Source organism: Colias eurytheme, chromosome 3 (genome assembly GCF_061535395.1).
Source record: "Colias eurytheme isolate Ceu_HAF_F1 chromosome 3, ilColEury1 Martin Lab GWU primary, whole genome shotgun sequence".
Lineage (NCBI taxonomy): Eukaryota > Metazoa > Arthropoda > Insecta > Lepidoptera > Pieridae > Colias > Colias eurytheme.
The window spans coordinates 12,966,744-12,991,420 of NC_142982.1; the positions used below are offsets into that span (position 1 = coordinate 12,966,744).

The 24,677-nt window shown below is 35.1% G+C and overlaps 4 protein-coding genes across 6 annotated transcripts in view; 2 read left to right on the forward strand and 2 right to left on the reverse strand.

The window, feature by feature from the left end:
- Cad96Cb (protocadherin Fat 4-like Cad96Ca) overlaps positions 1-2,852 on the reverse strand; it is a 28,553-nt gene extending 25,701 nt beyond the window's left edge. The window contains exon 1 of the mRNA XM_090120117.1: positions 2,591-2,852. The gene's annotated coding sequence lies outside the window, so the exon portion shown is untranslated. The remainder of the gene's footprint in view (positions 1-2,590) is intronic.
- Positions 2,853-3,935: 1,083 nt separating this feature from the next.
- Positions 3,936-11,589, forward strand: LOC149910020 (uncharacterized). The gene is made up of 10 exons (XM_090120118.1): positions 3,936-4,668; positions 5,289-5,417; positions 5,728-5,948; positions 6,316-6,438; positions 6,669-6,769; positions 7,064-7,263; positions 9,619-9,741; positions 9,984-10,126; positions 10,546-10,623; positions 10,843-11,589. The coding sequence occupies exons 1-10, from the start codon at positions 4,094-4,096 to the stop codon at positions 10,920-10,922; spliced, it is 1,773 nt and encodes a 590-aa protein (XP_089976244.1). The 5' UTR covers positions 3,936-4,093; the 3' UTR covers positions 10,923-11,589.
- A 643-nt stretch (positions 11,590-12,232) lies between these two features.
- Positions 12,233-14,029, forward strand: LOC149910021 (thialysine N-epsilon-acetyltransferase). The gene is made up of 4 exons (XM_090120121.1): positions 12,233-12,425; positions 12,500-12,551; positions 12,641-12,855; positions 13,413-14,029. Exons 1-4 carry the CDS (start codon positions 12,342-12,344, stop codon positions 13,578-13,580), a joined length of 519 nt encoding a protein of 172 aa, XP_089976247.1. The 5' UTR covers positions 12,233-12,341; the 3' UTR covers positions 13,581-14,029.
- Positions 14,030-14,293: 264 nt separating this feature from the next.
- Positions 14,294-24,677, reverse strand: part of LOC149910022 (uncharacterized) — a 52,920-nt gene continuing 42,536 nt past the window's right edge. The window contains exons 3-8 of one of the 3 annotated variants that reach the window (XM_090120124.1): positions 23,483-23,620; positions 20,040-20,209; positions 16,813-16,946; positions 16,358-16,482; positions 15,391-15,722; positions 14,294-15,163 (exon numbers count right to left, since the gene is read on the reverse strand). In XM_090120124.1, the coding sequence (XP_089976250.1) occupies positions 15,071-15,163; positions 15,391-15,722; positions 16,358-16,482; positions 16,813-16,946; positions 20,040-20,209; positions 23,483-23,620 (992 nt within the window). In that variant the 3' untranslated portion in view covers positions 14,294-15,070. Of the gene's footprint in view, positions 15,164-15,390; positions 15,723-16,357; positions 16,483-16,812; positions 16,947-19,909; positions 19,999-20,039; positions 20,210-23,482; positions 23,621-24,677 lie in introns of all 3 variants that reach the window. The other 2 variants (XM_090120123.1, XM_090120122.1) reach the window with 2 other exon arrangements.

Below are 24,677 nucleotides of genomic sequence, written 5' to 3' on the forward strand. Positions count from 1 at the left end.
CAAACTAATTGGATTTTTAAATGCAAGAAGGCGTTTTACTTTACGAAATTGACTCTAATTGGATTAGTAATACCATAAAAATCTTAGCAGTAATCTTTCGTTTAGTAGGGTGTTCCGATGACAAAAATATCGAGTGTGATACGAAATACGAAACGTTTTCACGGTTATGATGAACCGCTAGGCGCCATACAACGATACACAAATGTAGAGCTTCCCGTTGCATCGTTACGCATGGGCCACGCACGTTACCGTATGCTGTGATCTCGCTGTTGAGTAGGTTATGGATCACGCGACATCGCCATTTTAGAGACTAGCTGTGAATTCACGACTATGGGCTGTATGAATTTCATGGCATAGCTGCATAGGTACCTACATATGACTACCTACGTAAAATAACGAAGTAGATACTTTGATGGAGAAAAATGTGAATAATATAAGAGATGAAGATGTAAGTATGCAATCTTCATCTTAAACATCAAACGGATCATCATAGAAGTTAATACGTTCATCATCAGGCAGACGAACGAACCGTTTAAGACGAGTCAAAAAGCTAGTCTCATGACATTGTAATATGAGATGACAGTAGAGAAGCAGAAAGCGTAAACAATGTATTATGTATAATATACATAGTGGGAATACCTAGTGGGTTCAGAAAAATCAATACGAGCTTTGTAACAATTACAACGGCGCTAAATATTACCTAGTTGAACCATTCTAGCCCACTGCCATAACTAGCACACGATGAAAAGTTAAAAAACTGCCGAGAACGCCTAGCATGCCATACACGAGAAATAAAATAATTAGCCATATTGCAATTTTAGGGTTGGTAAGTGGTTGGTAACTAGTTATTTTTATTGCAGATTGACGACACCATAAGCATAGTAACTTTTTACTATACCTATATATGTATATAGGTTTAGGGGTAAGAGAACATCAATTAGGTTGTTTTCGATATCTGTTGTCTTGCTTTGTTTTTTTTTTGCTTCTAGTATCTTGACCTCTGATACTTCATGTTTATGGCAGCCCTGTGTTTACTTTTGTGTGCATCACGTGACCACAACACAACCCGCGTATAATGTAGAAATCAAGAAGGGTTGTTGGCCTCAATTACTGACAATGTCGGCCATTGTACTGGCATAATGCACTACCGCAGGAACAAGTGTTATGCAAATCGCTTCAAAATTAATTGTCTGAAACTGGGTACCCAGTATCATTGAGACATGGATTAGATACGGTTACAGGTACAATTGTTTTAGAGTTAACTACGCAGCTTTTCTATTGTAGAGAATATTTATATTTCAAGCTACGCTAAGCTCAACTCGACTCTTTTGAATTTTGGTGCGATGTTGAAAATTAATGAGATCTAAGACTAATGAAGGAGATATAATTCATGCCGCGTGAAAACGAAAACCTTTCGGATATCACGAAATTGTTTTTAGTGTTCCCCATGTAAGTTTTATTTACCAGGTACGTATTTCGAAGCATAAAAAACTACCAATCAATAACCGCAATGATTTCAAATTTGTAGTGTCTTTAGTAATTTTCAATTTTATTAAGTATAATTTACTTATATTGACTTCGGTTCTTACTATAAACAAAAACCACTTTTTTGTACCTACGTCAACGATTTCCTTTCGTAGATTTTTTGTATCCCTAACTACCCGCAAACGCAATTTAAATTTAAAACTTTTTTACATGGACAGTTTTTAGTAAATATATCTTTATAGGTTTTGAGTCAAATGGTAACAAACAAACAAAAAAAAAGTTAGTAAAGTATTCTATTTATTCATAAAAAAGAAAGTTTACATAATTAAAACGTAGGTATTGTTATATGAAAATACTGTTTAGGTAAGTGTTTCGATTTATGAGAAACAAAATTACGATATTAAAAATTAAAATAATTTGGAAAATCCAAAAGTGCACGCCTCATAATTTTTTTTAATAAATATTTATTAATTATTATTTTTGTTTATTTAATAACAATTAAACCACATCGAATCAGACCCTGAAAAATGAAAGGGTTCTATTCCTGAGCATACTCAAGCGTAAGAGAAAAAAAAAGACTCGATTAGTAGGTAAAGTATTTCGGTCGCTATCGTGTTAACAAGAAAAAGGATCCGCACACACGGACGTCCAAGACAGAACTTTTTTAAACTGTTTTTTAACTAGTTTAAATAACAAAAATGACATCAAAAATATCATGAACGTTAAAAATAGTGTTTTTTCTTAATATGTGTGTGTATGTATTATCTTACAAGTGCAATGTATGATACATAAAGACATTTTAAGTTTGAAAAATCAGATGTTTTGCGCGAAGTGACAGTAGTACCCACCTCAACGCTTCGCTTATGAGGCGTGCAATATGGTTTATTAACAGGAAATTAGGAATGATTAATTAAATAAGGTACATAACCATAAGGGTTTATTTTAATTATTAAAAAAATGGTATTCTGAAATATTCATTAAAATGTTTGAATGAAATTTTTCAATTTAAGTACTTAGTTTAAATAGAAAGTATCAACAATAACTCAACAAAAACTTTGTTTACTGCAAAATATTAAAGTATTATAGGATATTTATTAATACTTACATTTATTCATAAAAATGTGCACCAATTAATCCATAAATCCAATACTTAAGAATAACGGGCTAAGTTTTTTCAGTTTTCACAAAACCGCCAAAACGGGATTCAAAAAAGCACAGATTAAAAATAAAAAAGAATTCGACACTATTCTAAATTTAAAAGTAAATAGACTGCACAGTTTAAATACACGTGCAGTGAATTAAAGAGCCGTTCCGTTCGCGTCTATCCAAACCGGTGTCAAAAGACTGCACTAGTCCGTGCCCCGTGGCCGTTGTGGCCGTTGCGTTTCGCTCACTGATTGTCTGCGGATAAGGGGCTGCCGGCTGGGGTGATTCGCCTGGCTGGCCATAGGGGTTTCGTCAGGTTGTCGAACACCTGATCAAGCCTTTTAACGGAGGTTCCCAAATTGGCGGTTTTTGAACATGGATTCCTATAAAATTTGGAAGTGTTATAGGTACATAATTTATAAATTGGGTATTGTGGGATTACTAATTCACGTCATATTATTATGTCGCGTACGTACGAAAACTTATGTAGGTAGCAACTAATTACTGACAGGCTCTTCCAGAGATTAATTTTGGAACTATTCTAATAGGAATACAACATCCAAAATATAATTATATACTTACTCCAGCGCTAATTTATTCATCGATGTACCTAGTTTAAGTACACTATTTAATAATAATTTTTTTTTCAAATAAAGTACCTAGCTTATTAGTGTAAAACATCAACTAAACTTTATTTTTATGTCCAAATTCGATTTTTAGAAGGAAATAATATCCACAGTTATAAAATATGCTTGGCTCTGCGCTGCAAACACTCAGTCACGATAATGTTTTAGATTGATTTACAATATAAGTGAATGTGAGTACGTCTTAGAGGTAGAATGGTTTAATGCTCTAGAGTCTAGAGTCTAAGAGGTAGAAGAGGTAGCCAATAAGTTGAGCTATATCATCGTATAAAAATTATCACAATAAGTCCAGTGGAATAAATGTGATTAACCACTGTTTTGGCTTCTATTAAACAAATATTGAACTGAAATTTATTTTTTAATAAATATTTAATGTACAGAAATAAGACAAAAATGGTTTAGTTACCATTTTGATTTTATGTATAAAAAAATATTGTTAGTTGAAATAGTGTATCCTATTAGTAACTACTGTAATTTTACATAAGTTTACCCATTGAAATATCTATTAATATAACGGATATTAAATAAATAAATTACAACTTAATCTTTAAATTACGTTTATAAAATCCATTACCAAGCCATTACACATGTTTTATAATCTGAGCTTAACTATTTATTTCGGTTGGCAAGAATGTATATTTATGACTTAGAAAACAGCAACATTTAGTTTAAACGTCAGTCTAAAATACCAAAGCAATTTGTTGAAATGATTTGGTTGTTATTTTTTAGCAAAAGTTATTCTAAATGGTTTTAGGAATATGTTTAAATTCCTACATTTGCTGACATGATTGTTTTAAAGGCTGTATAACTTTTGATTTATGCAAATATCCGTGAAGATGACCGAAGTTGCTGTAGTAAACTTAGAAAAGGAGGATAAGTATTTAGAAAATAATGGTGGTATTGTAAATATAAAGAATGAAGAGGCAATAACAATAAAGCGGGAGCCCGTGGAGTGTGGTGTATGTTTGGAAAGAAGTGTCGACCACACGGACATTAACACGAAAACCAACGCCGGGACTTCCTTGCATGTTTATCTTTCTAAATATACCTCAGTCGATCTCACCAGATCAGAAAGCTCTTCCAAATTAATATGTAAAAACTGTTACGAATTGATAAATATCCTCGAACAAACGGAAGCAGAGTATTTAAAGCTTAAAGAAAATTTTGAATCTATAATAAGTAAAAATCCCTTGTTTGAGCTACAAGTGACTAATGTAGAGTTTGTTAAAAATGAATCCTCAGAAGCAGCTCGTAATAATGCAAATAATTCAGATTCAGAAGATGAACCACTATCATTAACAAAGAGAAAACGCAATCAGAAAAGTGTTTCTAGAAAAAATAATGTCGCAGAGACCAATAAAAGAAAAACAAAGCAAAAAGTTAATAAAGACAGGTATACTATCTACCGTTTTATTTTATACTAGCTTTCCGCCCACGGCTTCGCCCGCGTTTTCAAAGAAAAACCCGTTCCCGTGGGATTTCCGGGATAAAACCTATCCTATGTGTTGATCCAAGTTACCCTCTATATGTGTGCTTAATTTCATTGTAATCGGTTCAGTAGTATTTGCGTGAAAGAGTAATAAACATCCATACATACAAACTTTCGCCTTTATAATAGTATTAGGATAACTTTGTTGGCTTGAAAATTATAATACAGTTTTGTTAAGTTTAATTTTATCCCAACTATGACAATTTTAATGTAAAATTTGATGGATTGTTAATACATTTTGAAAAATCATCAATTCAACCATTCTTATGTTACTTTATATTAGTATTTTTGTTAAAGTGCTAATGAGGTGGAATTTTTTCAAACTAATTATTGTTTCTAAAAAAAGAATTATGTATGCACCATATAATATTACACTCTTGACTAAATGTACATCTTCATTTAACTGCATTTTAGATTATTAATTTGAAAATGAAACTCAATATAAATTTTGTAAACAAGTACATTTAAATTAGACCAGTAAGATACATTATTACACCACACAAGTAATCAATATGGTGTCGTAGCTGGAGCTGCAAGGAATGCAATGAGCGTGGAGACACGGGGGGCCAGCAAGGTCTCATCTCACACATGCTGCTCAATCACGTGCAGCTCGCTCCCATACAGGTGGATATTATCAAGAAGGAAGATGACAAGTATGTTTATAATGATTCTTTATTCTGAATGTGCTTGGCGACTTGTTATTTGGTTATGTATTATGCTCACATTTCGTTAACAATACATATTATTTTGTTTTCCTAGTAGTTTCATCAAATGTGAAAAAGATTAACCTATTTTTATGTTCAGAAAGAGGAATAATATGATAAACGCATGAGTGTATTCCAACAGTAGATTTTCTAATTTTGTGAATTTGTTTTGTAAAATGAATCTTTGATGTCGATTTTCTTATTCAAAATAGATATCATCAGTGTAGCTTATGTACATTTATTATATTTCAATTTGCAGAACAGAAAGTCCAGAAATTGGTACATTTGAGGATGTATTCAAGGTTGAGTTGGAACCGTTTGACGACGATGGCGACGACTTCATGCCGGACGAGGACATAGAGGACAAGTGTAGCACCAAGCAGCGCGGACGCAAGAAGGGCTCTCTGACCCAACGCAAGCGGAAGCCCAAGGATCAGTGCTATGCGTGTGATAAGTGTGATGCTAAATATACATCTATGGGTATGTTGTTTTGTGTTTAATATTAGTAAATAGTCTATTGTAATGTAACTAATGTATGTATGAGTTTTATATTACATTTATTTCACTATTTTATCAATATTTTTATTGAAATTTCTTTCTGAACTTTGATTCTCTTGCAAATAATGAACAAATATAAAGTAAAACATATGTAATACATATTGAGTATCATATATAAATATTATTGGTGTGAAAGAATTTTGTTTATTTTGATGATATAATGAATTTATGATTGCATTTAACAATGTTACACTTTAACGTCCAAAAGAATGTGTAAAATTTGTGATTCATATGTGAACGATAAAGTAATAATAATAATTATTGCTATGTGTATGTATGTGTGTTGCAGTGCGACTCGCGCACCACAAGCAGAAGCACGAGGACGACTCGAAGCCGCCGTACATCTGCGAGGTGTGCGGCGCGCACTACAAACACAAGCGCGCCTGCGACATACATGTTGCATTACACAAAGGTGAAACATTCCTTTCAAATCAGTACATGTTATAAAATAAAGTCTTCCGCCGCAGGGGTTAATCTTACAATGTTTCCTATTTTCTTCAATGGATAGCGTGATGAGGAAGGTTTTAGTATAAAGTTTGTTTTAGACATGGCTCGCAAAGACTTATTTGAGAATAAATCAAATCTAAATGCAACATTATCTATGATAATCATTAAGTTCAATGAATTTTGCAATGTTTCCAGGAATAAGTGACTGGAAGTGTGAAGAGTGCAATAAACTGTTCCCATCGAAGGGTGCCCTGCAGAGGCATAACAATATACACACAGGGAAGCTAAATTATCAGGTATTATTTTTATTTTCCTGTCATTTCTATATTATTGGAATTTTATAACCATGTTGAGTAATGTAATACATACTAAGAATTAGAAGTTACCTAAAATGGATCCTTGCGGAACACCAAAGTTAATTGACATACCACATGAACTTTTTCCATTTATTACAACATTTTCTATCCTATTCTGAAGTTTTGAGGCTGTCAGGTCCTGAGCCAAATCTTAATTTCCATAATAATTGTGTTTCCGCAATAGTTTGGAATGTGCTACTCAGTCATACGCTGATCGTAGGTGTTGTGTTGCAGTGCGACCTGTGCGGCAAGTCGTTCATCCACACGTCGTCGTTCAAGATGCACAAGCTGTCGCACTCGGGCGTGAAGCCGCACTCGTGCGACGTGTGCGGGCTGGCGCTCATGACGCGCTCGCACCTCAAGCGGCACAAGCGCGTGCACAGCGGCGAGAAGCGCCACGAGTGCGCCGTCTGCGGCAAGCGCTTCTCCGAGAGGTGCGTATACACGTGCAGTGCGGGCCCAACACAGCTCCCTGTGGAACTCCAGAGAAAAAGTTTGAGATTACATGGTTTTTAGTCATACTTATTGAATAATTTTTTGTTTATTATTTAAGCAGTCTTAGAAAGCCTCTTAATTATTTACTTTTGATCTATTTACGCTGCAATTCTGTGTAAAAATTGATGATTAACATTGTCAAATAGTCCATTGAATAAAAAGTTCTAGAGTGCGTGAGTTAGTAACGTAAGATGTTTTTTCGGAAACATGTCAAGAGTCCCTAGGTAATAAACATACTAAAACCCCGGGACACTAGGAGGAGCCCCGGAGTGGGGGAAGGGGGGAAATGGGACCATTTTTTCATTTTTCACTTAAATCTCAAAAACGGTACATGTTAGAGAAAAACTTTCAAGGAAAAGTTGAAAGGCCATAAAATTATCTACAAGTTGTACCTCAATCATTTTTTCCTATATCCTACCGTTTCTGAGTTATACGCAGTAAAAAATGATTTTGGCTCAAACAATTTCCCCATACTACACATCAATCTATCAAAAAATATTTCTTTCTTCCAAAAAACTCAAATGTGTAACTTGTGACCAGTACTGATAGATTGCTCTTAATTAGGTCTATAATTGGTAAAATAAACACATTCCTCCATGGAAGTCTTTAGGAGGAATCGATTGTCAAAATATTATATTAGGGTAGTTTGAGTTACTGAACTTGATCTTTTTATTTTTTTCTTCCAAAAAACTCAGAAGTGCAACTTGTGACCGGTACAGATAGATTGCTCATAATTAGGTCTATCATTGATAAAAATACCAGATTCCACGACGGAGGCGTTTACGGGGAATTGAATTTTGATTAGGGTAGTTACTGAACTTGATCTTATAAACACATTCCTCCATGGAAGCCTTTAGGAGGAATCGATTGTTAAAATATTATATTAGGGTAGTTTGAGTTACTGAACTTGATCTTTTTATTTTTTTCTTCCAAAAAACTCAAAAGTGCAACTTGTGACCGGTACTGATAGATTGCTCTTAATTAGGTCTATAATTGGTAAAATAAACACATTCCTCCATGGAAGCCTTTAGGAGGAATCGATTGTCAAAATATTATAGTTTGAGTTACTGAACTTGATCTTTTTATTTTTTTCTTCCAAAAAACTCAAAAGTGCAACTTGTGACCGTTACAGATAGATTGCCCATAATTAGGTCTATCATTGATAAAAATACTAGATTCCACCACGGAGGCGTTTACGGGGAATTGAATTTTATTAGTGTAGTTAGTTAAAAAGTTCAAGTATCGTAACTACCCTAATAAAATTCAATACCTCCTAAACGCCTCCATGGTGGAATCTGGTTTTTTTATCAATGATAGACCTAATTATGAGCAATCTATCGGTGTCGGTCACAAGTTGCACTTTTGAGTTTTTTCGAAGAAAAAAAATAAAAAGTTCAAGTATCGTAACTACCCTAATAAAATTCAATTCCCCGTAAACGCCTCCGTGGTGGAATCTAGTATTTTTATCAATGATAGACCTAATTATGAGCAATTTATCTGTACCGGTCACAAGTTGCACTTTTGAGTTTTTTGGAAGAAAAAAATAAAAAGATCAAGTTCAGTAACTCAAACTACCCTAATATAATATTTTGACAATCGATTCCTCCTAAAGGCTTCCATGGAGGAATGTGTTTATTTTACCGATTATAGACCTAATTATGAGCAATCTATCAGTACCGGTCACAAGTTGCACATTTGAGTTTTTTGGAAGAAATAAATATTTTTTGATCGATTGATGTGTAGTATGGGGAAATTGTTTGAGCCAAAATCATCTTTTACTGCGTATAACTCAGAAACGGTAGGATATAGGAAAAAATGATTGAGGTACAACATGTAGATAATTTTATGGCCTTTCAACTTTTCCTTGAAAGTTTTTCTCTAACATGTACCGTTTTTGAGATTTAAGCGAAAAATGAAAAAATGGTCCCATTTCCCCCCTCCCCCCACTCCGGGGCTCCTCCTAGTGTCCCGGGGTTTTAGTATGTTTATTACCTAGGGACTCTTGACATGTTTCCGAAGAAACATCTTACGTTACTAACTCACGCACTCTAGACCCCCCTTGGAGGGACTCATTCGATGGACTAAAATGCGTTGGTTAAATATTATATATATTTTTTAAACAATGAAGATTAATGCATAAAATTTTTGTTTTTCTGTAAATATCCGAAATCAATTAAATTATGGTAAAAGATTCCTTCGAAATAAATATCCTATAATTGTTTTTGAGGATTTTTAAACCACTCTTAAAGTGCGATGTACGAGACATAATATGTATACATTTATTGTGTGTACAGGTACAACCTGCTGGCGCACAGCAAGTCGCACGCGGGCGGGCCGGCGGGCGGCGGGCCGGCGGAGGCGCCCGAGCGACGCAGGATGTTCCGCTGCACCTTCTGCCAGGAGCGCTTCGAGAGGAGGTGCGTACCTAGATACCTACGATATGATTTTTAAAATAAATAAATAAATAAAAATATGTATTTTACTCGCATGATTTTTATTGAATCATTGTTGGCTGTTTAAGTGAACTTTTTTTAAATAAGGTTAACTGGTATAAATCGATGCCTAGCGATAAGGCCGCCTTTTGCTGTTCTATGTTAATTCTTTTATTCATTTTATATATTTTTATCACAATAAAGAATATCCATTGACGTGTGTGCAGGTACATGCTGGAGCGGCACGTGTCGTGCGCGCACGGCCGCTCGCTGGAGAGACCCCCGCCCACGCCGCGCAACACCATGAGCAAGCTGCTCAAGGCGCAGGCGCAGCGCCGCGCCGCACACGCCGCGCACACAGCTAGGGACAGTGAGTGCACACACACACACACACATAATAATACGCTCACATATACGAGCGCACTTACACACGAAAAAGCACGCACACGTAATAAAATATTATAAAAAAGACGGGTTGCACTCCGAGAGTGCCGGCAGAAGTGAAAACTTGATTATTAACGTTCAGCATGTTTGATATTTTGGAATGGTATCCGTCTTACGCATGGAATATAAGGGCTAAAAAAAAATAAAACATCCGTCTTACGCTTTTTCGATCAGGCCACGTGTCCTGACGCGAGTTTAAGATTTTATACCCAACGCCGCTAAAGAAGTTTTCACTTCAAAAACCTCAACACATGTAAACAGATATTTCATGGTGAATCCAATAAATATAATACATATATAAATAACGCTAATGTTTAAAATATGTTTTTTTTTTTCAATTTCCAGATTCAGACACTAAAGACTCACGAAGCCCCGAGACTAGAACATCACCTGTCACCGTTCAGAAGCTGGTGTCACATATATGTATGTTATGTGCTCCTTTCTTGATTCTTCACATTATTATTATTATTTGATAACTTACCATTAGTAACCTATCATTATAAGCGTTAAAAAAGTTGTAATTTTTTGCAAAGCTTTCACATATTCTCTAACTGTTGTAATTCATAGATAAACATGTATTTCACAACTACGTTTTTGTGAAATTGAAATATACTTTTAACAGCTTATTACTTTATATGACAGCGACATCAACGGATCCAATCAACGCGTGGACCAACGTGTATACTGCAGAGTTTGCGCTGCGGCAGGAGTATTCACAATAATAACATTAACAACTGTAGGGCCGCCAACAAAAAGGTTTCAGATGTGTATGGAACAATGATTAAGAGGATTGGACTTTAGGTTATCGAGCAATGGTCGTTATGCAATACTTTATAATATTTCTCTAAATGAGGGTATTCTTTATTTTATATTTTTATTTGTATAAGTTATACCTTATTTTCGGCATTATGTTCCGCAATTAGTTTTTTTATTTGAGGTTACTCATTAATCAATTTTTTTAAAGAAGCTTTTTTTTTTTTGTTTTATTAGCACAATAGCAATTAGTTGTCGTAATTAATATTGTCCGTTATATTTACATTGTAATGAATTTTTCCAACAAACAGTACTGTTTTGTTTTTAATTTGTTTTCAATATTTAGTTTTGTATTATTTCATATTATTCCTTGAATGATAATAATTGTAAATATTTTGAGATAGGAACAATATTAGAATTAGTAAAGTTATAAAATAATAGATATGAATTTAAGATCATTAAAATATTCTCAAAGTATACTTATTTTTATACTTAATGTACAGAGATGCACGATTCAGACTGTCCTTTATTTGCTGTAAGATACATTATTATTGTAAATTATGGATCAGATATTAAAATATGTATATTACATAAGTACATCACATATTATATTAAATAAATCATTCACAACTATGATTCTCTTCTTTCATTAAACCTCGATGAACATGACTTAAAATAATTATTGGAATTATGGGAAGCTAACGGCTAACCTACTAACTACACATGAGATGTTTCTTTTTAAACTTCAAAGTCCAAAGAATAGAACTTATGAATAGAAAAAAACGATCACGAGGCGGAATTCGAACTCGTGTTTTTCGCTATACCGGGGCAACGGCCAGTCTTTTGGGCACCCATCATTGGTGAATGAATGAAGAGGCTAATTATTATATAGTATGCTTTGAAAGTAAAATGTTAAATTATCTATACCCTTTCACTTAAAATCAAGAAGCTTATATCTAATACACTGGATATTTCAGTATGAACATAAACTTGTAACAAGAAAATATGACCTCGAATGACGCCTGTATGTTTTTTTATCCCTTTCACACCTAACTAACTACCTACTAGTATGACTGTATGAGTTCACGTAACTTCCTTTGCTACATATCTAACTGTTACGATGAATGTTTCCCCATATTGAGTATAAATTTCATGAATTAAATTTTTGCCGCCAAGGATTTCTTAATTCAATTGTGATTCAATTTAATTTAATCTATGGAAGTACAAGAAAATATTCTTCATTTGACATTCATTGACACTGACAGTTGACATAAGGAAATTCAAAATAATTCAAATTTTGACAGATGTTTGCCGGGAACTGGGAAGTTTATGTGATAAATTCTGTACATTTTCGATTTTTTTATAGAACTTAGAAGTAATACAATATAATGGCTGAAAAATACAAGGACGGCGATATAACAATACGTGAGGCTAAATATGAGGATATGGAAGCTGTGGCTGAGATGATACAAGTAAAAATATTTACTTTCTGAAATAAGATTATTTTCTTCATAATGTACATATATTTAAGTTTTATCCTGTGTAGGAACTCGCTGACTTCGAGAAAATGCCAGATGGACCGAAACTATCGGTAAAAGGTATAGTTAAATTATATTTAGGTTTATAACCGTATGGAAATTTATATGAAGACTATTTATTTACAATGGAAAATCAAATGCAATTCCAGATCTCCAACGCGATGGCTTCGAATCGAACCCACCAGCATTCCGGTGTTTGGTAGCGGAGGTGGCTAACACCCAAAAGCCCGCGGTCGGATACGCGCTGTACTTCCCCACATACTCCACCTGGCGGGGCCGAGCCATGATGCTGGAAGACCTGTACGTGAGGCCCAGTGAGAGGAAACGGGGAGTCGGGAAGAAGCTGTTCAATGCTGTTGCTAAGGTTGGATATACTTTACATTGTTGATAATAATTGTGTTACAGATACGGTTTATATCAGATATTGTTATCTACTGACAATATGCACTATCAGTTAATGTACTACCACAGACTAATAATAATATACTATGTATACAAGTAGCACTTTGATTTATGAACTGACAATATTTTTTTGTTTATAAATAAAAGAATATATTATCTTCCTTTACATCACAATGAATAAATTGCAAAGTATCCTGTGGAATATTTTTGGTTTAGTTATAAATTTCAAATTATGTATTTTGACGATTCAAGAGCATTTAAAAAAAGATAAATTTATTTCCTTCTCTATATTGACTATATAAATAATAATAAAAATAAAAATAAAATAAAAATTCTTTATTGACAATAGAATACAACATTTTGAAATACTGAAGTCTCTGACTCCCAAACTAGGTAAAACCTGTATGTCAGGAGTCAGAATATATAATATATAATAAAACAAATATTCTAATAATATATTAGTTAATATATAATATTATAATAATATATAATATATGTATAATAAAACAAATATTCCAGCAAGCCTCATCATCTGGCTGCTCTCGCCTAGAGTTCCATGTGCTAGAGTGGAATGACGCTCGTTCCTTCTACGAGCGCAAGGGAGCAGTGAACCTCACTAACACAGAACAGTGGTGTTACTACCGTTTGACCGGGGACGCGCTGCAACAGGCCGCTAGTGAAGCTTAACATAATACAAGTTATATGGCTATGCTTTGATGTATGATACACAAATATGTTAAGAATAATCTGTTTGTTACACAAATTTATCAGAAATAATTATGTTAAAATATGTGAATGGTGAAGCTTTTTATCTTTATTGTTTTTAACCATATGTTTTTGGTTAAAATTTTTTTGAGATTTATTAAAATTGGATATTTAAATTATTTAAAAAATGCATTCATTTTAATATTTATGTATCCTAATACTAAAATTTGTTAATAATAACTGTGATTTGTGAATGTGCCTTGAATATAAATTCGACTCATTACTGATACATATTTTTAAATAAAACAAAAAGTGATATTGTGCTCAAATGTATTTCATGTAATTTTGTACATTTACCCAACTTTATATTACATTTCACTTACAAGAGATCGTAAAATACAATTCTGTGATAATTGTTACAAATAAACTGACATAATATTATGTATCTATTTGTTCGTTTTTATTTTACACTACTATATACATCTCGTAATAAATGCTTTCTAACTAAACCTAATTATTAGCTACTAAAATTGTGCCACTTAAGGAATTGGAAGATATTTGTGAATGCTTGGACCTCTTCAAAAATATCTATAGCGCAGTGTTATATCATATAACTGATGTTTTACAGTACAATACAAATAATATTTTGTTTACCATCAATTAATTAATGATTGAAAATAAAGTGCTCTGTGCTAATCGATTTTATAACAAGCTTATCTACAGCAAATAACAATTAAACAATCAATATTTGTTGGTCCATTAGCATTTTTTTAATAGATAAAAATTTATTTCCATAATCAACCATCAATAGACTAGTGTTTAAAAGCAAAGGAACTTGAATAATAAATCATTAAGCAGGGTCTACACTAGCTAACAACGCTCAGTCGTTACGGAGGTATGATCAACAATTAACATACATTAGATACAAAGATTAGACCTTACAATTAGAGCTTATAGACAACTATATAACGACAACAGCTATTCAGTCGAATAATTTTACATATTATACAAAGCTGTGCCTGAACACAATGTTCTGGCAAGATTATTTCAGTAACATACTCATAAGTTAGTACCTAATATTTGTTTTACGCGCCAAACATCTTACAAAATATGAAGTAATACGTCTATCTTTTGAATATTGCATTTTCCGTAGGTACATTAGTTAAGTACATAATAAAATTATTCACTTCATTATTGCAATGAAATGGGCAAATTCACACTAACTCGAGTTTCTGTTACTGTCTTCATTTCAAATTACATTAAAATTAAAAAGTAAGACTATTCTATTCCGGTCAAGGACATAGATGTTTTTGAAATTTAATTGGGTGTACCAATTAGCCATCAGACTAATTTAGCTTAAGAATGGATCGACTCGACATAGTCAATAAATATAAACGATGACTTCAGGAATCTTGTCGGCCATGTTCCGATGAGTTCTGTCTAAATGGACTATAACTCAATGGCTGTCGCTGCTACGTGGACGCCATGAGCTTGGCGTGTGCGGTGACGTTGCGCTGGTGCAGGAACCCGCTGCCTTCCTCCTCTTCACCGTTGCCCAGACCGTACTGCAATGAAACAGAATTTAAATAAGTTGAAATTTTAAGTAACAACAACTACCTTACCTACTTATCTAGTTACTGATACTAATATAAAATATGAATATTTATAAGTATAGAATTATAGCCAAAAAGACCGTTATTGTTGAGACATTGTTAAATGTCGTAATTACATAATATTATTATAGCAAATTGCAGGCAACAATAATTTAACTTTAAAGAGGTAAGTGAGTGACCTGCAGCGCGTGCAGGTAGTGCTGCTGCGAGTGGTAGGGCCCGTTGGCGGAGTGCGAGTAGGGCTCGTAGCCGGCGGCCGCGCTGGGCTCGCTCTTGATGTTGAACAGCGACGGCGTGGACAGGAACGCCGTGCTGGACGGGATCGCCAGCGGGTACTGCGCCTGCGCGTGCGCGTGCCCGTGTGCGTGCGCGTGCCCGTGCGTGTGCGGGTGCGCGTGCGTGTGTGCGTGCGGCGACGCGCTGCTCTGCGGCAGCGCCTCGCGCGGGCTCTTCGAGTGAGACATCGACGCTGTCAGCGGCAGCGGCATTTCAGCTATACTCGATTTGCTATCTGTAATTTTAATATTTCGATTTTGGTATACAACTGGAGTTTTAAGTCTTAATTCTTATGAATGATAATAGGTTCTTAGGTATTAGTTAAAAGTTAAATCTTTAAATTCAATATATTTTACGCATGCTAATAAGAAGTTGTATGGGCTGCTGATTGATATGATATGATATCCCATACACTCCTTTAGCTGATAAATTGATAGTTGATGGTTTGATGGTGTAAAACAAGTTATTGCCTTTGATCACTTTATTGTTGGTTGCTATAAACTAATGATGATAATATGATATATTGATATATTTGATAGTTGATAATGAGATTAATTGATATAGCGCGTACACCCCGAGCGCTTTACACGAGCCGCGAGCGCAGACCAACTGGGTGAAGATGTTCTTGTCACCATAATGAAATAGGATCGTGTAAAGCGCTGAGTCAGGATGTACGGCTAGCCCGTACAGAAGTCTAAGTATCAATATCGATATAGCTATCAATAACAAGTTCTATAATAATTATCTTTATCACTTCAAATAACTTAGGTACAGACAAACTTGTCTGTAAATTTTGTTTTTCTGTCTGTCAACTTAGGCTTCAGAAATAGTTTTAAGTAACTAATTAACTGAAAATAAATGAATGCTTACCGTCCATGCCGGGTGATCCCTGTCCGTCCTTCTTGGGCGCGTCCTGCGGCGGCTTCGTGCCATTCGCTGACTTCTTGGGCTTTCTCTTCCTGGTTTGAATGCCATCCTTCCTCATCGCTAGCGGCCTGGAAACAGTATTATTATGGTTGAGGTGTGATAAATATAGAAAGATATCAGATAGAAACATATTTGTGTGAGGATTAGATAGAGTCGTCATAAATGTATTTACGGTTTAGGTACCCCAATCGATTTAATGCACCATTTTGTCTGTGATGTTTTCTTACATTCTATAATCAGAAAATCACGGGTAGGGATTTGCAGATTGAATGTTAGAGAACTTACTTTACGATTTACCTACCCCACTACTGAGTATAGTGAGTAGTAGACTTTACACTACTATTACTTTACAAATTAGAAAACCCAATTCAATTAAGTATTTATTTGTCTAAACCCACCGATTAATCCCATGCAGCTTGTAGTACAGGCCGCACGCGTTGCACACGGGCTCCCCGTCGTTGTTGCGGCGCCACAGCGTCGTGTTGCGCGAGCCGCAGTTCGTGCAGCACTGCCCGTGCCGCCGTGCTGCTGACTGCAACATACTCTGTTGTTAACGCGATCGGTGGTATAGAATACACTTGACGGTAGTTTGATTGTTGTGGAGCGGGTAAAAGAGCTTCCCCGTTGCAGTTGTGCACAGGAGCAATTTGTACCTACATGAATGATGAGTACCTACCTATATATAGGTATACATGGGTTGATCCAAAAGTAATGATAATCAATATTAAACAAAGTCATTACAGTTAAAATATTTATGTATTTCTCTAGATAGTCTTCTAACTAGATAATATACTTCGATATTTTTTTCCTAAACTAAAAAAAAAAAAACTTTGACTTCATCAACAAAAACCCCTCTACTGCGGCCATCACTTTGCTGTCGTCTTAAAATTTCTTGCTAAGACGGTGTTTCTTATGCCGAGGAAAGGGATAGAAATAACTAGGAGCTAGATCTAACAAACAGGGTGGGTGTTCAAGAATTTGGAAGGCCGATTTTTTAATGGCAGCCATTGCAACTGACGCTTTGTGATCTGGTGCGTTGTCTGGGTGAAACAGCATTCAAGCCCGCATTTTGCCATGTCTCTTTTCCTTACTAACCTACCGCAATCTTTTAATTTGGTCTGTGTAGTAAGAGCCCAATATAGTGGCTACCTTCTTAAAATATTCCACCATAATTATTCCTTGAGCGTCCCAAAAAAACTAACGCTTTAATCTATCCCACTAATTTTCACTTTGAATTTCTTCATCGTCACTTTGGAAGCTCCCATCGCAGGCCATTGATTGTTTCTTGGTTTCAGCATAAACATGGTGAACCCGGGTAACGTCCATGATCACAAATCGTGACAAAAAATTATCCTGATCTCATAAAAAATTTAGAAATTCACCCTCTAAATGTCGAATCGTTGTTTCTTCTTTTCGTCGGGAAACATTCTGGCACCCACGGTTCACATTCAAATTAATGTAAATACTTGGAAACGTGGCCTGTTGATATGATTTTTTTGTGATAACTTAGTGAGTACATGAGCAAGCAAAAAACATTTATTTTATATTTTTATACAGTGCACAGGAAATACCCAATTATCATTACTTTTGGATCAACCTAGTATATGGCGCCTGCACTGTCGAAATACAAAATGTACCTAAATATTTTTGACAAATCTACATGTAGGGCCAAGAGCTGTGCCAAGAGTAGGTATAGGTAACTCTACACTCTAATCGTCTAACTTTACAAGCCCTATAATTTAATAAACTCGAATTTTAGTTAAAATCTTTGTGACTTGCCTGTTTCTCGACCGTATGACCTATGACGATGAAAATTAATTAATTTATTACAAAAGCTTTCATTGTAGGTAATAATTAATGTAGTATCGAAACAGCCAAGTCACATATTTAAATTAAGGTGTAAAGTTTATGAAATTGAAGCATCTACAGTTAGCCGTGTGGAGTTAGAAGCTATAGGCTCTACAATTCTACATGAGATCTCGAAAATCATTCTGCATAAGGTGTAGATTATATTCAACTATTAATAAGTCGTGAGTACCTACAACCTACATATCTAATGACAAAATATTGAGATTGCTGTCTCCAGTAGAGTCAGCTATTAACTTTCAGCTAGGTAGATATACCTACCTATAGCAAAATGCAAATAAACTATATTTTCTACGGTCAAATATTAACGTAACCGAAAATTATTTAAATACTTAGCTCACGAAGCGAATACCGCCTCTACCTAGGTACCTACCTACTTCTTATCAATAAATGTAGGCAGATGACATGCCGGTATAGGTAGGTACCTACCTATAGTTACTTAGGTTTTCCTTTGAATTGAAAAATAGTTGACGAATTTTATCATCTAAAGTAGTACTTTACCTAAATAAACATTGAGAACGTTAAACTAGGTTTTTTTTGAGACTAGGATCTCATTTAAATGTCTATAATTTAAATAATTTATTTTTTTTACAAAAGTAAATAAGGAAAAAAATGGTTCGCGATCAACAGATTTTAATACAAAAATAAGTGTTATTAAGGAAATACATAAAATTATTTATCTACTATTCATGAAGGAAGGTAGGTTCTACTCACTACCTCATAGGTATTATATTTATAATTTTATAACCTAAACCACCTTCAATTATTCTTTCGAATGTCTAAAAATATTGTCTAAGTTATTATTTATTAGGTACATTGTTAGGTAGGTACCTATATTGCTTGAAACTGTTACGATAATTATATTACCTATACATATATAAAAAGATCCTCAAATATGTACCTATTATCTAAAAAGATAAGATATGAATATGAAAAGCAAATTGGAAATTAATTCATCCACACCCATCTGTATAGAAAATATACACATAAACCCAATAGGTATAGCAATTATTATATCGAACCATCACCTAGCTAGTAGCTACTAGTTATTATTCTGTGCAGCCATCACCAATTTTCATAATAAGTTAGTTCCGATAAAATTATCAAACACAATGTTACATTTGCGAAGAGTTGTCGATCGATAGGCAAATTATCCGGCTGCTCGTTATACCCATCAGCACGCTACTATCGCAAGCGGCAAGATGGAGACACGTGTGCGGCGCGCGGTGCGGCGTGCGGCGTGCGGCGTGCGGCGCGGCACCAATGGCGCGCGGCGGGCGGGGTCGCGCGCCATTGGCCGCCGCGCGCCGCCGGCCTCCTCTCCTCCGTGCCTCCTTATCGTATTAAGTGATTTATAAAATTTTCATCGGCCGTATAATACATTACGGGCCCGGCGATAAAAATGTATGTGCTGCAGTGTTTCACTAAAGTTATAGGGCGGCCGGTGCATTCCGACGCTATTTAACATTATTGGGGTGACTACGAGGCGAGACGGGTGCGAGCGGGGGGAAGGGGCACGGGCGGAAACAAGGGAGCGGTAGCGTGTATACTAGCTCGGGAAGCGTTAGAGTAAAGAAACGTGCGTGGTGGTGTTAGTTGCATGCACTAGTCTACACGCCACCGACTCACCTTCTTCATGCCTCGCGCCATGCCCTCATTCATCCACCGCTGCACGGAGCCGTCCTTATAGAAGCGCGTGAGCAGCTCGGCGTCGGCACCTGAACAAGACGAGGCGATTAGAGAGGGCGCTGCGACTTACCAGCCTCTTGCTGGGCTTAACGAGCGGGCGGTTAACCCCGTTGATCTTGTGGTACAGGCCGCACGCGTTGCACAGGTAGTGGCCGGTGGAGTCGCGGCGCCACAGCGGCGTGTTGTTGGCGCCGCAGTTGACGCACTCGCGGCCCTCCTCGTACGCCTCCAGCACGCCATCTGCGCTCACCAGTCTGGGTCACGGCTCCGCTGGCTGCTAGCCAACGCGCGACCACTTTGCATAGCCCATACGACTATTGCTTATATTAGTGTCTACCTCTCGAAGGATATCACTCAAACAGAGGTTGGAAATTGATGTGTTATACAAGTATTGAAAATTGACTAATGACGTGTTCGTCCTTTTACAACATAAATCTTATAATCTTAGACAATTTAAATAGGTAGCAAAAAAGGGGAGACTGGAGGTAGAATAATATCAAAGTGTTTATCATTGTCACAGATCATATTATACATATTATGTCAATCGTAAATCTATTCCTCCGGGGCCTCTTTTATTCTTAGAAAAAAACTTGCACCGTGTGTATATTTTAATTAAAGATTACCTATACCCTAACGTTTCAAATGAGTTAGCATGCGCTATTAATATCACGATAGCTGTAAACAAAGGTATCGATGTCCATAGAGCCCTATCAGAGTGGTTACAAAGTTGATGCCTTATCGCTTCTTAGAAACGCAAATAGGAACAATAACAGTACAATAGGTAGCGTTATCGCCGACCGCCTGTTTGCTCACCCAAATCCGTCGCAGACGTTATGCTTATCAACAACATTAATTTGATAACGGACTCATTACTGATACTCTTGAGCATAAACCATAAGGTTTAGATAGATGTTAGCAGTTCCTGTTGTTTTATAAAGAAGCTACAATTGCACTATCCTGACTTGGTAGGTAAGTGCGATTTTAGAAGATCTTTGTCAAATATTTATATGTACAGAGAAAATAAATAATTATTTTACTTTTCTATATCGATTTCTATTCAATTCAACCCAGAGCCAAACAATTCGATCTGTCGAAGCTTTTTAAAAGTAAAGTCACAATGTCCTTTCAATTTAAAACTAAATTATCTAAATAAAATAAGCGCGATCTATCTATTATAAAAATCTAACTATTCAATGACAAAGCAATAATCTACAAAGACAATAAATAGGTACATACCTACAAAACTAAATTGACTGTTTTATGTAGAATTATCCCTTTAGTGTAGAGCAGTAATTCTAAACGATTATTAACAAAACAATAATTGATGAAATCAAGTGCTATAATTAACAGGATTATTCAGTAAATGTGCTGACGTAAAAGATCCCCTATGACGCAAGGACATTGTGTTTGTAACAAACAACGGTTAACTGATTGCGCTATCTGCGCCCGCGCTCTGCGGTTGGGGTTTCACAAGAGCTAATCGAGCCGCTTCGATTATGTTTCCCTGTTTATCGTTATTTCAGCCGTAATAAATAGGTAAATTATAGCAAGCTAACAATTTGTGAACACGGAGTTTGAATAAGAGGCGAATCGAACTGGAATCTATTTTGGTTGTACCTACTTAGACAGAGGGAGAGTTCAATGTAAAGACATAAAAAAATATATGAATACCTCTAGGTAATTATGCAACCAAACAGTCAAACTAACTCGAAAATCCCTTTAACATTATTGCTAAAATAAGAGCAATCTATCAAGAGTTCTTGTCAAACTGACTGGAAGGACTTTTAAGGATTACCTATAACTAAATTTAGAACATTATCAGCTTACTGAAGTCAAGCTAAATGCGTTGTCATTGCAACCACAGGACTGATTGTGTCCCTCCGTCCTCTGGCCGTGACGTCATGCCTCTGGGGATGTCCGTTCAATCACGTTTACCCATTTTCTTATAACATTCGATTAAACATAGGTAGGTATGTCATGTTGAATGTACATGGGTATTTTTGGTAATTATATTATGTAACTAAACATTATAATTTTCCTGGAGTTGAAAACAAAGGGATTTTAACGATTTGTGTTGCCAATATAAATTTATAAAGAATAGACACATAAAACTGAACTGAACTGAAGCTCTGGCGGGAAGCATTTGAAGCGTTTTGAAGTAAATAAAAAAGAACAACTATCGCGGGACATTTACGAGTATCCCAGAGTGGTTTCACATCCAATCGTGAGAGATAAAACATCGACATTAAACGATCCACAGATTAAATGAAAATAATAATAAAAAACTGATAATGTTTTATAAGCTGCTTTATAATTTACAATATTGTGTTATGTGTAAGTAAGACATACCTAGGTTACACGCTCAGTCTGGCGTCAGTTCAGTCCATCAGTCTGCTCAGAATGACGGGAGAATTGTTGTCTAACCGGTTGACTGACGGACTGATGGTTCAGAATGACAAAATACCGTAATAATAACCGTGTTTTTCATCCATCATTCTGGCATCAGTCTAAGCCGGATCAAAGTGATGGACTGAACTAACGCCAGAGCGTGAGCGTGTAACCGAAAAAGTTCCATCTTGTCTTACCCTATGCCTATTTAGTTTTTAATACTCAGGTACCTATTATTCAAAATAAAGTAAGGTAAGTTTGTAGTCGTTAAAACTTTCATAATTATTATCAAACTTAGCACGAATAGATTTCATGCTTCTCATAGCATTTAAACAAGAATGCAAAAAAAAAATTTAAGTAAACTCACTGTAAATATAAAAAAATAAAATAAATAATTATAATAAAAGACGTGTTTTATTGTAATTTCAAAGTAAATTATATTTTAATTAATCAATTTAAGCTTGAAGTGTAAAATTATTCCAAAAGTTTAAAAGCAAGTTGTGTAAAGGTCAATAACTAAATAGGAGCTAGTATTCCTGTTTAAAAATAAGTTATAACGTTCATTACAGTAAGTAGGTGCTAGTAATTATACTATTAATCTTTGGGCTTACATATAGCATTATTTGCGAATTAAACTTCCTTAGAATTTGTTCGTGCATCAATTCAAAATAATTAATAGACAAGTATGAACAAAAAAGCAAGGTCGATAGGTAAAGTCTCTACTTCTGTCGTTTTTATTATTTAAAAATATATTTTTATTTAGTTAATTACTAACTAAACATAACCACTGAATGTAAAAGTGAGTATTTTATCTGTTGTTAATCCGTCATTTTACCTGATGTTAAACGATGATATAAGCACTTCTGCATAAGTCACAAATACACTGCTGTTCTTACAGAATTTTCCGGAAAAATAGACAATGGAAAAACGTTCTAAGTCGCCTTATAATCAAAACTATGCCTCAATTTCTGTTCAAATCTACCTTGCAAGTTTTCTTCCAAAGAATATGTCCCATTTTCCAATAGTACAAATAAAGCATGTGATCTATGACAGTTTATCATTAAAAACAACTAATAATCATAATATTATAAAATAAAATGTAAACACTTGAAGAGCTGGGCTCACCATAGGCGGGCGGGCGCTGCAGCGCGTCGTAGGGCGCGCACCAGGAGCCCATCACCATGTTCTGGCCGTACAGCCCGCCGGCCACCGACCCCACGCCGCCCACGCTGCCTCCACCTGCAACACAGCTTATATTACCTTCTTAATTCTTATCTATACTACACTTTTATACTATCATTGTTCTGGAAGTGTTACTGAATGTTTGTTATATCATCCACCTTAACTACATATTGTTAAATATATATCTATTGATCCACAAGTGTATTTGAAGGTAGTGTGTTAATTCTATCGTAATTTCATGAAGTGAGAAGGTTTATAAATAAGCTCTGAAACTGCTTTATAATTAATAAAGTTTATTCGTAAATGATAAAGGCTCTACTTTTATTCATATGCCTGCATTTATGTTAATTTTATTTCAGTAGAGCCATTGTTCGAAAAAATCTGCAGTAAGATAAAAATTAATATTCTTACATGTGTAAAAGATAACATGGACAAAAAATTGAGTGTGTTTTATACTCGAAAGTTTGCACGAATGTGAAAACGTTTTTAGATATTTTCAGCTTAGCGCAAAAAACAACAACTGAAATAGCATATGCAGATATGTGATGGTCTGGCATAACATGTGGAATCCGTATAGAGAAAGCTTTTATCTGTGTTGTGTATCACGCCAGCGCGGCGTGTTGATATGAGTTCCCAAAATACCATAGCTTCGGGAAATCTGCTGGAAAATAACGCTATAATTATCCTTGTTATATGACTATCAACTACCTACCTACATAAAATAAAACAACGAATCTTTAATGAAACAAATACATTTAGGTATTATATTGTCACTACAATCCAGATAAATAAATCGAAATCGAATAAATAAATCGAATTTATAATCTAACGTTGTAGAGACAGACACCACACACCAGTCACCACAAGACACATTAAATGATCTATTAAAGAAGACGTCATAAATAACCTTTAAAGTTAAAAAAGCTAAAGCGGATTACAAAGGAGGAAAGTTTTTAGAATATCTTCTCTTCATTTGATGTGTTGTTCAGTTCAGTAGGCATTGTTTCATGATTTTTATAAATCAATCCTTTTTGGTTCTTGCTACCAATACTAATTTAATTTTCCATCTATTGTATAAAAAACGTTCCCCTTGGTTTGTAAATATGGATACCAATCATTTATTAAGTACACAGGTATA